The following is a 12,837-nucleotide window of genomic DNA, read 5'->3' on the forward strand; positions in this document are numbered from 1 at the left end:
GACATGACCAATGCAATTTCCTAGTTTTGCTATTGTGCTGTATACCTAGTTTTTATATATAACTATTGTTACTTTGTAACAAATGTACGTAAGACTTGTCTATGAAACTATAATTATTCAAAATTAAAAGTGTGAAATATGTCTGTGTTCTTTTCTCCCACTTCAGTTGGTTTAACATTCTAGGTTGAAAATCAATTTGGTCAGAACAATTTAAGGACTCCATTTTTTTCTAGTTTCTAGCACTGGCTCTTTTGAAAGTTGATGTTCTTTTGACTCTTGAACCTTTATATGGGATGTGTTTTTTTCTCTTCCTCTAGAAGTACATAGGATTTTTCATTTTTCTCCAGTGTTTTAAAATTCATGATAATACACCTTACTCTGTGTCTGGTTTTATGAATTATGCCAGGTACTTGATAAACTTTACTTTGGAAACTCATAGGTTGCGGTTTTGGGAAATGTACTTGAGTTTTGCATTGCTGGTTTCCTCCCCTTCTTTTGGTCTGTTGTCTCCTTTTGTGGTGCTCAGTGGTCAGATGTTAGACCTCCCAGGCTAGTCTTCTCATCTTGTCTTTCTTTTCTTCCATCACTCTGTCTTCTTGTTGTATTTTCTGGGATATTAGTTCATCTTTTTTTTTTCTAACCCTTCTGCGGAGGTGAGTTCTTTATTTCTTCTGTCATAATATCTAATAGCTTTTGTTGTTGTTGTTTATTGAATATTCTTTAATAGCCGGCGGCAGAGGCCTGTGGGAAAGCAGTAGAGGAAGGAGGCTAGAGTTTTCTCACGTGTACTTGGCCAACATTGTACACCTGTCCTTGGTATGCCTGACAGCCTCAGTTTAGAGAACGTCCTTTCCACCATGCTTCTGCCAGGGTAGAGTGAGAAGCTGTCTCCTGGGTACATCAAATAAGAGGGAGCATTCAGGGTCTCACTGCCCCTTCAGCAAATTTAAAACTTGTCTTCCTTATCTTGACCTGTTTTTTATTCTTCCACTTCTAGAGGTATCTGTTGCCTTATCCCTTTGCCTGTCTTTGACATCAGTTTAGTTGGCCCTTTCCTTTTCTCCACATGGTATTTGGCTTTCTTCATTGTCCTGTGTCACTTGCCACTCATCTGTCGGCTCTTTAGCTTTGAAGATTTTGTTACGTTTACCTTTTCTTTCATCTCTCCTTTCAGGCTTTTATCTCTAAAAATTTCCTATCTGTTGTTTTCCTGGGGTTTCAAGAGGGAGCAGAGACAAATGGATGTGTTTAATCTGCCTGCTTTTTGTTTGTTTGTTCTCTTTTATAATTGATTTTTCTGTGCTAGGTCTTTGTTGCTGTGTGAGCTTTGCTCTAGGTTGTGGTGAGTGGGGGCTACTCTAGTTGCTATACACAGGCTTCTCATTGCTGTGGCTTCTCTTGTGGAGCACAGGCTCTAGGGCATACAGGCTTCAGGACTTGCTGCTACTGGTCTCTAGAGCACAGGGTCAATAGTTGTGATTATGGGCTTAGTTGCCTTGAGGCATGTAGGATCTTAATTCCCTGAGCAGGGATTGAACCTAGTCCCCTGCACTGGAAGGTAGATCCTTCACCACTTGACCACCAGGGAAGTCCTTCATCATTGATTTGTAGTTGACTGTCTCTTCCACTATCTGTAAGCTCATTGAGAGCAGGGATTGCCTTCTTATTTGTATGCTTGGCTTGTAACACAGTGCCTAGTGCTTATTGTCAGGGTAAGCTCATTCCCCTCTTCGTTCACTCTTAAAACTGAGCTGTCTTAGTCTTTCTGTTCTTCTTTCCTTCCCTCCCAAAGTTCCTTGCAACATTATTTCCTTTAAAGGAAGCTTCCATGTGGTCAGGATACGGATTAATAAGGCACTGCCATTGCGGCTGCTGAGCAGGAGCAAATTTTTGATAAGATGACTCTAACCATCCGCTTCCTTTTCTCTGAGACCTAAACTTTTCGGTGACCAGAATAGAGCTAATCAGAAGATACTAAGTAATGATAAAATATTTATTAATTGGAGATTAGCTTAATTTGAAATACAGAACAGTCAGTGTATGCTATTTGTGTGTGTATTTCTCAGACCACTGCCCACCGCACTCCCCAACTTGACGAGAGCAGTTTCTAGAAGGAATGTGACTCTTGCTTTATTTCTTCACACTCAGTTTTATAAGAAGACCAAACAGCTGCCCATCTTAATGAAGTGCTGTGAAGAGATCCAGCCGCATCAATGGAAGCCGCCTGTAGAGAGGGAAGAACACCGGCTTCCGTTCTGGTTAAAGGTACAGCCCTCCTCCTCAAAGTGTGTCAGAAGCAGAAGGTCACTACAAGCCCGGCAGGAACTTCAAGGCCTGCTTTACACCTCTGCTGCTTTAGCTGTAGAACTAGGACTTAAGAAATCTTCAATCACCTTTCCTCACCTATTTCTCCACCTTCCTCCCTCCCTCCCCCACCAGTGATTCTCTAACCTTTTAAAGATAGTGGTTAACATGATAGTTTCTTAAAGGAAATTCAGGGAGTTTCTAGACTATAACATAGGGATGTAGTCTTCTTAGAAATATCTGCTATTCTGCACAAAAATGCTCCTTAAAAGATGTCTTAAGACTGTCCTGTAAAGGCACCTAATATCTAGAAAGCCCAATTATTTTTCCCTAATTCTAGCATGTGGTATATCTGAGTGTTCTTATTCCCATTAGGCCAGTCTGCCGTCCATCCAGGAGGAAATGCGGCACATAGCTGGTGGTGCCAGAGAGATAGGAAATGTGACTGGAACCACTGAGATCAACTCAGACCCAAGCCTAGGAAAAGGCAGCTCAGAACTGGAGAGTGAAACTCAGTATCCACTGCTACTGCCTAAGGGTGTAGTCCTGAAGCTGAAGCCAGTTGCCAACCGTTTTTCTAGGAAGGCTTGGAGACAGAAGCGGTCCTCAACCCTGAAACCCTTCTTTTTCGGACCCAGCCCCTGTCTCCAGCCTAGCTCCAGCTCTGGGAAGACACCAGCTAGGTCAGCTCACTCAGAAGCCCCTCCAAGCAAAATGGTGGTCCGGATTCCTCCCCTGATCCAGCCAGCCACGGTCTTACAGGCAGTGCCAGGTGGCCCTCCTCTGGGGGTCCCTGGGGGTGATAGTTTTGATTCTCCAGCAGCACTGCCAGCTACAGCTGCTGAGGCCAGGACCAGCTTCCCTCTGCCTGAGCCACAGACCCTGCTCTCCTCCACCCCTGTGCCCAAGCTAATGTTGCCCTCACTTGCTTCTTCTAAGTTTCGAAAGCCATGTGTGAAACGGAGAGCCTCCAAGAGAAAGGGACCCAAGGCCTCTCTCTGTCTGAAGCCTGCCCCTCTCATCCACCCTGCGCCTGTTTTCTTCACTGTTCCTGCCACGACCGTGAAGGTTGTGAGCCTTGGCAGTGGCTGCAACATGATGCAGCCTGTCAGTGCAGCTGTGGCCCAAAGTCCTCAGACCATTCCCATCACCACCCTGTTGGTTAACCCTACTTCCTTCCCCTGTTCGTTGAACCAGCCCCTTGTGGCCTCCTCCATCCCTCCCTTAATTGTCTCTGGCACCTCTGTGAATCTTTCTGTACCATCTACTCCTGAAGATAAAGCCCCAGTGAATGTGGACACTGGTTGTCCTTTGGCTGAGGGGAAAAATGCCTTGCAAGGCCTCGAACCCAAATTAGAACCTCAGGAACCCTCTCCTCTCTGTGCTGCTGTCTTCCCCAAAGAGGAGCACAGCCCAGGGCCTCCAGCTACAGACAGAGTGTGCCAGGAACAGTTGTCGGAGACCAGTGCCTATGGCTGGACTATTGTGAAAACAGAGGAGGGGAGACAGGCCCCTGAACCACTGCCTCAGGGCTTCCGAGAATCTCTAAACACTTGCTCTGAGGATTTAGAGGAAATGGTTAAGATGGAACCTAAAGACCCTGGGGAGGACACCTGTGGTGGATCCCTGGAGCAGGACAGCCATGATGAAATCAAAGAAGAACACTCTGTGGAGTTGGACACTGGCTTCCCAAGTGAGGAGTCAAGCGGGCCTAGAGAGGGGAAGAAACAAACAGGCCTACAACAGGAGGAGGAGAGGAGTCAAGCAGCTCAAACCCTTTCGGCTTCTCAAGAGCCTTCTGGTGAAGGAAACTCAGGAGATGTGAGCAAAGGGTCCCCAAGGGATGCTTCCTTCTCCACTGACCCTGAAATGGTGCTTAGCAGCCCCCTGGGGAAGCCCGAAGACTTATCCAGCGTTGATGGTCAGTCAGTGGGGACCCCAGCAGGACCAGAAACTGCAGGAGAGAAGGATGGGCCAGAGGAGGAGGAAGAAGAGGACTTTGACGACCTTACCCAGGATGAGGAAGACGAGATGTCATCAGCTTCTGAGGAATCTGTGCTCTCTGTCCCGGAACTCCAGGTGAGAGTTGGGCACTCTTCTCCAATATTTTGTGGATTCAGTAATAGATATAATTTATTGATAGGCCACCTGCTTGCTTTTTGCACTAGAGATAGTCGTAAAATCATTTTTGACTTTTGAATGTATTATGGAGCACAGTTAGGGAGTTGAGGTAAGAGGAGAGGGAAAGAGTTAAATGTTACGTATTATATTTGATTTAAACTCATTTAAACATTAAATTGAATCTCCTGAGCACAATTTAAATGACTAAAAAAAGAAAAAGGATTGTAAGTATGGGCGCTAGCAAAGGACAATTACCTTCAGGGGAGACCTTTCAAAACTCGTCTGCTCAGGGGCTCCCTGGTGGTCAAGTGGTTAGGGCTTGGTGCTTTCACTGCTTGGAACTGGGTTCAATTTCTGGTCAGGAAACTGTTGACTAAAAAATTAATCACAGCCTCAAAGTGGAGAGTTATTTTATTTGGTGGGAATGTTAAGGATTCTGAGCTTGGGAGGCAGCATCTCAGTTCTCTGAGAAAACTGCTCTGAGGAAGCAGGGGGAGGAGTCACGCTGTATACAGTTTTGCAACAAAGAGGGTAGGAAGTCTGAACATCAAAGATTATTGTTAAGTAGTAAGGAGAACCAGATATCAAATCAAGTTAAGGAATTTAGTGTTCTTCTATGTGTGGCAAGATGGAGCCTCTGGGCTCACTGAATTCATTCCTTTCATATGCACCTGAGCTATCTGGGGCCAAAGCCTGTTTCCTGTCACTTTAAAGCGTGGCAAGGATGATGGTTGGCTGCTCTTGCATGACACCTGCTCCCCTCTAGTTCCTCACCAGTCACTGGGTGGTGGCATCTTCTGGATCGTAGGCATTGTGTTCCCTTTTGAGAGGCCTCATTTACATTAGGAGGCCATGAATCACTGATAGCTGTGACATTTTTTATCCTCTGATATGGCAGGAAATATTTCATTTCACAGAACTAACGTCCCTCAAGCTGTACAGTGTGGCCAAAAAACAAAACCAAAAAACCCCAATCACCCCCTAAAATCCATCTGCTTCTCACCTTCCCTCACCTGTTGATTAGCCTCAGTTCCTTCTGAAAAACTCTGTGCAGTCAGCCCGTGGTGATCTATTACAGCCCTCATGCATACTCTTTGGGGGGTGGTTTGCAGGAAACAATGGAGAAACTGACTTGGCTTGCATCTGAAAGGCGCATGAGTCAGGAGGGTGAGTCTGAGGAAGAGAACTCCCAGGAAGAGAACTCTGAGCCTGAGGAAGAAGAGGAAGAAGAAGCAGAAGGAATGGAAAACCTGCAGAAGGAGGATGAAATGATGGACGAAGCCATCGGAGACCCTGCTGAGACGCCTCCTGCCACCTTTGCCTCCCCAAAGGCCGCTCCAGAAGTGGAGACCAGCAGGACCCCACCAGGTGAGTAGGACAAGCGTGAGTGGGGGCGGGTCTCAGGAGGCCTCATTGACTCAGGGAAATGTGCAGAGTGGCTAGTTTATAAAAAAGGTGCCAGTTCCCAGAAGAAACCCTCTGGATCCTGCTTGCCAGTCACCCTTCTCCCAAATAGATGTTTAACCTGCTGCCATTGCAGAGAAGAGATGCTCAGAAATTAAAATTTTGACTCTCCATCAGCTGCTAGATTTGTACTCTGTTTATGCAGGTTTTTATACTGGCTCTTAATTCACATGTCATGTATTAGGTCAAGAGCTATGATTATTTTAAAAAGTGCTGCTTGTTCCTCACCAGGACATAATCCCCGAGAGCCCAGCGTCAGACCACACTCACTCTTTAGACTTGTGTGTTCAGTATGCAGTAGCTAAGCAGCTCATTATCATCCCAGTTGATTCGGTCATGTTGTTGACTCTGCATAGAGCTGACTTGACAGGAAGAGACATACCTGTCGTAGCATTTTTCCAGCAGCTTTTCTCCAAAATTACTATGTAATGTTGATTAGGGTGGTTGATAGGGAGGGTGCATGTGATGAGTTGGGAAGAGCAGGGGTTGTAGGGACAGAGAAACAGTGTTTTCATGTGCATGCTAAGGAGAGAGCATCAAAGCTGCTGGGAAGGGCCGGAGTAATCATCGAGCTCGCAGCAAGCGGGGCAGCCGGGCCCGGGCCAGCAAGGACACCTCCAAGCTGCTGTTGCTGTTTGATGAGGACATCCTCGAGCGAGATCCACTCCGGGAGCAGAAGGATTTGGCCTTTGCTCAGGCTTATCTGACCAGGGTAGGCTTATACTGCTTCTTGTTCCTGCCAGCCCCTCTGTTTTTAAAATAAAGTCTGCCTTTCAGGCTGCACAGTAGCCTTCTATGCCTCTACCTTTGTTTTCCTGGAAATACCAAAAGAACTGTGTGAGTGAAACCACAAGGACACTGAGTTCAGTCTTCAGCCGATTTATTATTCCTGCCCAGCATACCACTCCTCTGTTGCCCCGAAACTGGGGAAAGGTGATTTCACCATCATCCCTGAGAGAGTAGACTAATAAGGACCTTACCTGGGCCCTTGGCTTCAGAGGAACAACATGTGGTACATTGACCAGAAAGTGGACCTCAGTGATCTTCAGAGTCATGAACCTGCCTGTTTTTCGCAGTGGTCCCTATCTCATTCTTTTGGTAACCACCTGATTCTTTATACCCCCAGCAAGTGGAGTTCTAGCAATAATAATCATGGGTTTTCTTGTTCCTGATATTTTACTAACATTCCTAATTTACGTATTATTTACTCTCAGATGATACCATGTTGAAATACATGTACCAAGCACTCCTTATCTATTTCAACATGGGGATGAAACCAGGAAGGAGAGGTCCAGGCTGTGAGCTACAGACAAGTTTACCTGATTTTGTGGGTAGCACTGTGGTCCCTGTAAAATAGAAAAATTTCCATTCCTCACTGTCAGAAAAAGAGCTCTGCCTTGCTCATGGCCCTGTGGCTTCCATTAATCATCAGATCTTAGGACCTGTCAGAGGAGTAGCCTCTGAAGGATAATCTGGAGCTCTTTAACAGTAACTCTTCCTCCTTCCTCTGTCCCATTGTTTCTTGGGGCCCAATGAAAGGGGATTGGATGATTGAAAGTCCTCTCATATAGGTCCGAGAAGCCCTGCAGCATATCCCTGGCAAGTATGAAGACTTCCTTCAGGTTATCTATGAGTTTGAGTCAAGCACTCAGAGGCAGACAGCTGTGGATCTCTACAAGAGCCTGCAAATTCTGCTCCAAGACTGGCCTCAGCTCTTGAAGGACTTTGCTGCTTTCCTGTTGCCTGAGCAAGCGCTGGCCTGTGGATTAGTAAGTAGAGAGAGGGGCAAAGACCACACACTAGGATCCCTGGGTCAGAGCAAGACTAGGCTTGGGTAGTGTTGATCAGAACTGTTCCAGACTCCTGGCTGTTTCCGTAGATAGCTTTCCCCTAGACCAGGGTCACAAGAGCCACCTCCTTTTCAAGGGATGGTCTCCCCAACTCCTTTCCATGTAGAGTGAAGGGTTTGACCTTTGTTGCCAGTGGAGACCTTAGGTACATCATAACCCTTTGCTCCTCACTGTTGCAAAACAGGCTTTCATTCAGCAAATATTTTTTGAGTACCTGCTGTTTCAGGCAGAGTTCTAGGTACTGGAAATGTAATAATTATAAAAGACTAAAATCCTTGCCTTCATGGAGCTTATATTCTCATGGGGAAAGTCAGGTGTTAAATAGTATATTGTAAATATATATGTTATAAAAGTGATAAAATATATAAACAGTAAAATATATTTAATGTTTTATAGTGATTATGTTGCAGTTTTATACACAGTGGTCTGGGAAGGCCACGGTGGTTACATAACATTTGAAATGGAGCATAAGTGTCTGAACTTGAGGGATATCCCAGTAATTCTGGGTTTCTTGTCATGATGGATAAACACAGGAATAATGGATATGATATTATTATATTATTCATATTGTTATTATATTAGCCCAATAGTCTTAAAGCAGTTAAATTGGTCATGGGATGATTATAAATAATTTTTTCTTTATCATTATGAGGACCAAATGAATATATATGTGAAAATACTATGTAAACTGGCATGTGTCTGATCTCACAATCTTTGAAAATGGTAAGCAACTTGAGATATATAACTCTTAAATCTTTCATTTACATCTTAGTTTTCTTGAGTTGGTAGACCCCAAGGTAGATAGATGCTAGGGTCTTAAAAAAAAAAAGATCTTACAGGGAATTCCCTGGCAGTCCAGTGTTTAGGGCTTTCACTGCTGGGGCCCAGGTTCAATCCCTGATTGGAGAACTAAGATCCACAAACCTTGTGGTGAGACCAAAAAAAAAAAGATCTCACTGTTGTAAACTAGAGCCTTGTCATCCCCTATGCCTCCAGCACATTTTTTCTTGGTTTTTATGTGTAGAGCTCTCTAGTTCTCAGCCTGCATAGATGACTCCTCTTTTGCCTTCTTTCCACTCTGGTAGTTTGAAGAGCAGCAGGCTTTTGAGAAGAGTCGCAAGTTTCTTCGGCAGCTGGAAATTTGCTTTGCAGAGAACCCCTCACACCACCAGAAGATCATCAAGGTCCTCCAGAGCTGTGCAGACTGCTTGCCCCAGGAGATCACTGAGGTATTCTGTCCTGTCCTGGTTCCCTTCCATTGTCATCTTGGCTTTTGGCCCTTCATTCTCCCTTCCCTAAACAATCATCTTGCTTCTGAGCAATGGACCTCCTGGAGGGGATGAAGATGGTAAGGCATTTTTAGGCTTACCTAAGGCATAAAACACTTGGGTGAGATGGTTAACCATCTGAAACCAGAGCCTGACTGCTTCTCACAGGCTCAAGAATGCTATAAATACCCTGTAAGGGAAGTTCAAGGAAGGAGGCGATGGTCTGGGTGCAGGGTTGGTTTCCCTCCTTGCTCTGCCTTGAGTTAGTGCCTGAGCTGGGGACCAGTAAGGAAGGGCTAGTGAGTAGTGAGTGTCTGGGAATCAGACCTGTTAATGCAGGCACATCTAACCAAGACATGGGAGCTCCCTAAATGGGCATTGATGGAGGAATGGATGAAGACCTATTTGAAGTGAAGTGAAAGTCACGTAGTCATGTCCCACTCTTTGTGGACACCCTGGACTATACAGTCCATGGAATTCAACAGACCAGAATACTGGAGTGGGTAGCCGTTCCCTTCTCCAGTTGATCTTCCTGACCCAGGAATTGAACTGGGGTCTCCTGCATTGCAGGCTGATTCTTTACCAGCTGAGCTACCAGGGAAGCCCAAAGACTTATATATACACAATGAAGTATTACTCAGTCATAAAAAAGAATGAAATATTGCCATTTCCAGTAATATGAATGGATCTAGAGATTATCATACTAAGTGAAGTATGATTTAATTCACTTGATAAGCATACTTATCATACTAAGTATAGAAAACATTTGGTTTATAATATAGAAAACCTATGGTTACCAAAGGGGAAAGGTTGGGTGCGGTGATAAATTAGGAGTTTGCAATTAACGTATTCACACTACTGTGTATAAAATAGGTAACCAACGGGGACCTACTGTATAGCACAGGAAACTATACTCAGTATTTTGTATTAGCCTGTAAGAGAAAAGAATCTGAAAAAGTATGTATATATGTGTGTGTGTTTGTGTACACACACATACTGAATCACTGTGCTGTACACCTGAAACACAATGTTGACAATGTTGTGAATCAACTATATATATCAGTTAAAAAGTAATAATTCAGGCATACCTCAGAGACATCGCAGGTTCAATTCCAGACCATCATAATACAGTAAATATTGCAGTAAAGTGAGTCACATGAATTTTTTGGTTACCCCGTGCATGTAAAAATTATGTGTACACTATGAAGTGAAGTGCGTGTGGGCTCAGTGAAGTATGTGTGTCTGACTCTTTGCGATCCCATGGACTGTAGCCCACCAGGCTCCTCTCTCCATGGAATTTTCCAGGCAAGAATACTGGAATGGGATGCCATTTCCTACTCCAAGGGGTCTTCCCAACCCAGGGATTGAACCCACATCTCTTGTGTCTCCTGCACTGGTAGGCAGATTCTTTACCCACAGTGCCACCAGGGAAGCCCAACCATAGTTTAGTAAGTATGCAGTAGCATTATGCTTTAAAAAATGTACATACGTTAATTTAAAAAATGCTAATCAGCATCCAAGTCTTTAGCAAGTTGTCATCTTTTTGTTGCTGGAGGGTCTTGCCTCAGTGTTGTTGGTGCTGACTGATCAGGTAGTGGTTGCTGAAGATTGGAGTGGATGTGGCAATTTTTTTTTCTTTCTTTCTTTAAAAAATATTTATTTGCCTGCACCAGGTCTTAGTTGTGGCATGCGGGATCTTTTGTTGCAGCATGTGGGATCTAGTTTCCTGACCACCAATCAAACCTGGACCCCTTGCGTTAGGACTATGGAGCCTAAGCCACTGGATGACCAGGGAAGTCCCCACAATTTCCTAAAACAATGAAGTTTGCCCCATTGATGGGCTCTTCCTTTCATGAATGATTTCTCTGTAGCATTTTACTTACAGTAAAACTTTCAGAATTGGAGTCAATCCTCTCAAACCTTGCTGTTGCCTTATCAACTAAGTTTATGTAATATTCTAAATCCTTTGTTGCCATTTCAACAATCTTCATAGCAGCAGCTTCACCAGGAGTAGATTCCATTTCAAGAAACCTCTTTTTGTTCATCTGCAAGAAGTAACTTCTTATCCGTTCAGGTCTTACGTGGGATTGCAGCAATTTAATCCCATCCTCATCCTCCACATGTGTTTTTAGTCCTCTTGCTGTTTCTGTCACATCTGCCGTTACTTCCTTCAAGGAAATCTTGAACCCCCTCAGAGTCATCTGTGAGTGTTGAAATCAACTTCTTCCAAACTCCTGTTAATGTTGATTATTTGGACCTCTTCCTATGAACCACAGATGTTCTTAATGGTATTTAGAATGGTGAATCTTTTCCAGGAGGTTTTCAGTTTTCTCTCCCCAGATCCATTGGAGGAATCACTGTCTGTGTCAGCTGTAACCTTATGAAATGTATTTCTGAAGTACTAAGACTTGAAATTAGAAATTACTCCTTGATCCATGGGCTGCATGATGGATATTTTGCTAGCAGGCACAAAAACAACATTAATCTCCTTGTACATCTCCATCAGAGCTCTTGGGTGACCAGATATATGGTCAGTGAGCAATAATGTTCTCAAAGGATTGTTTCTTGAGTAGTAGGTCTCAACAGTGGGCTTCAGATGTTCAGTAAACCCTGTTGTCCACAGATGTGCTGTCATCCAGGCTTTGTTGTTCCATTTAAATGAGCAGAGGCAGAGTAGATTCGGCATAGTTTGGAAAGACCGTAGGATTTTTGGAATGGTAAATGAGCATTAGTTTCAAGTTAAAGTCACCAGATGTATTAGCCCCTAATGAGAGAGTCAGCCTGTCCTTTGAAGCTTAGAAGTCAGACATGACTTTTCCTGTCTAGTTATGAAAGTCATAGATGGCATCTTCTTCCAATAAAAGTCTTTTTCTACACTGAAAATCTGTTGTTAGTGTAGCCATCTTTATTAATTATCTTAGATCTTCTGGATAACTTGCTGTAGCTTTTACATTAGCACTTGCTATTTCATCTTACACTTTCATGTTGTAGAGATGGCTTCTTTCTTTAAACTCTATGAACCACTTTTTCTAGCTTCAAAATTTGCTTCTGCAGGTTTCTTCACCTGTCTCAGACTTCATAAAACTGAGGAGAATTAGGGTTTGGGGGCTTCCCAGGTACCTCTGTGGTAAAGAATTCACCTGCCACGCATGAGAGTCACAGGCGACTCTGGTTCCACCTTTGTGTCAGGAAGGTCCCTTGGAGAAACAAATGGCAACCCACTCCTGTATTCTTGCCTGGGAAATTCCATGGACAGAGGAGCCTGGCGGGCTACAGTCAGTCCTTGGTGTTGCAAAGAGTCAGACATGGACTGAGCAACTAAACAACAACAAGGCCTTTTTCTGGAATAGGCTTTGACTTAATAGAGTGTTGTCACTGATTTGATCTTAGACCACAAAACTTTCTCCATATCAGCAAGAAAGCTGTTGCTCTCTTACCATTTGTATATTCATTGGAATAGCACTTTTAATTTCCTTCAAGAACTTTTCCTTCGTGTTCACGGCTGTTTGGCACAAGAGGCCTCCGTTTTTAATCTGCCTTCGCTTTAGGTGTGCCTTCCTCACTAAGCTTAATCATTTGTTGCTTTTGACTTAAAGTGAGAGGTGTGCATCTGTACCTTTCTCTTGAACACGTAGAGGCTTTGTAGGCCCTAAGTATTCAAGTGAAATTAGCCTAATTTCAGTATTGGTGTGTCTCAGGGAACAGGGAGGCCCAAGGAGAGGGAGATAGATGGTGGAACTGTCGGTCAGTGGAGTAATGAGAACACGTACAACTTTTAAGTACACTGTCTCTTTGGGTTGAGATGCGTGGTGCCCCCAAGCAATTGCAGT

General features: G+C 44.1%; 1 protein-coding gene across 10 annotated transcripts in view; it reads left to right on the plus strand.

Annotated features, from left to right (window-relative positions):
• Positions 1-12,837, plus strand: part of GON4L (gon-4 like) — a 79,481-nt gene that overhangs the window by 61,397 nt on the left and 5,247 nt on the right. For 6 of the 10 annotated variants that reach the window (XM_081494193.1, XM_081494196.1, XM_081494195.1 and 3 more), the window contains 6 exons: positions 2,149-2,265; positions 2,680-4,383; positions 5,538-5,793; positions 6,417-6,601; positions 7,461-7,658; positions 8,825-8,968. In XM_081494193.1, the coding sequence (XP_081350319.1) occupies positions 2,149-2,265; positions 2,680-4,383; positions 5,538-5,793; positions 6,417-6,601; positions 7,461-7,658; positions 8,825-8,968 (2,604 nt within the window). The remainder of the gene's footprint in view (positions 1-2,148; positions 2,266-2,679; positions 4,384-5,537; positions 5,794-6,416; positions 6,602-7,460; positions 7,659-8,824; positions 8,969-12,837) is intronic. The other 4 variants (XM_081494198.1, XM_081494201.1, XM_081494197.1 and 1 more) reach the window with 2 other exon arrangements.

This window comes from Giraffa tippelskirchi, chromosome 5 (assembly GCF_054371585.1).
Source record: "Giraffa tippelskirchi isolate mGirTip1 chromosome 5, T2T-mGirTip1v1.2.pri, whole genome shotgun sequence".
NCBI lineage: Eukaryota > Metazoa > Chordata > Mammalia > Artiodactyla > Giraffidae > Giraffa > Giraffa tippelskirchi.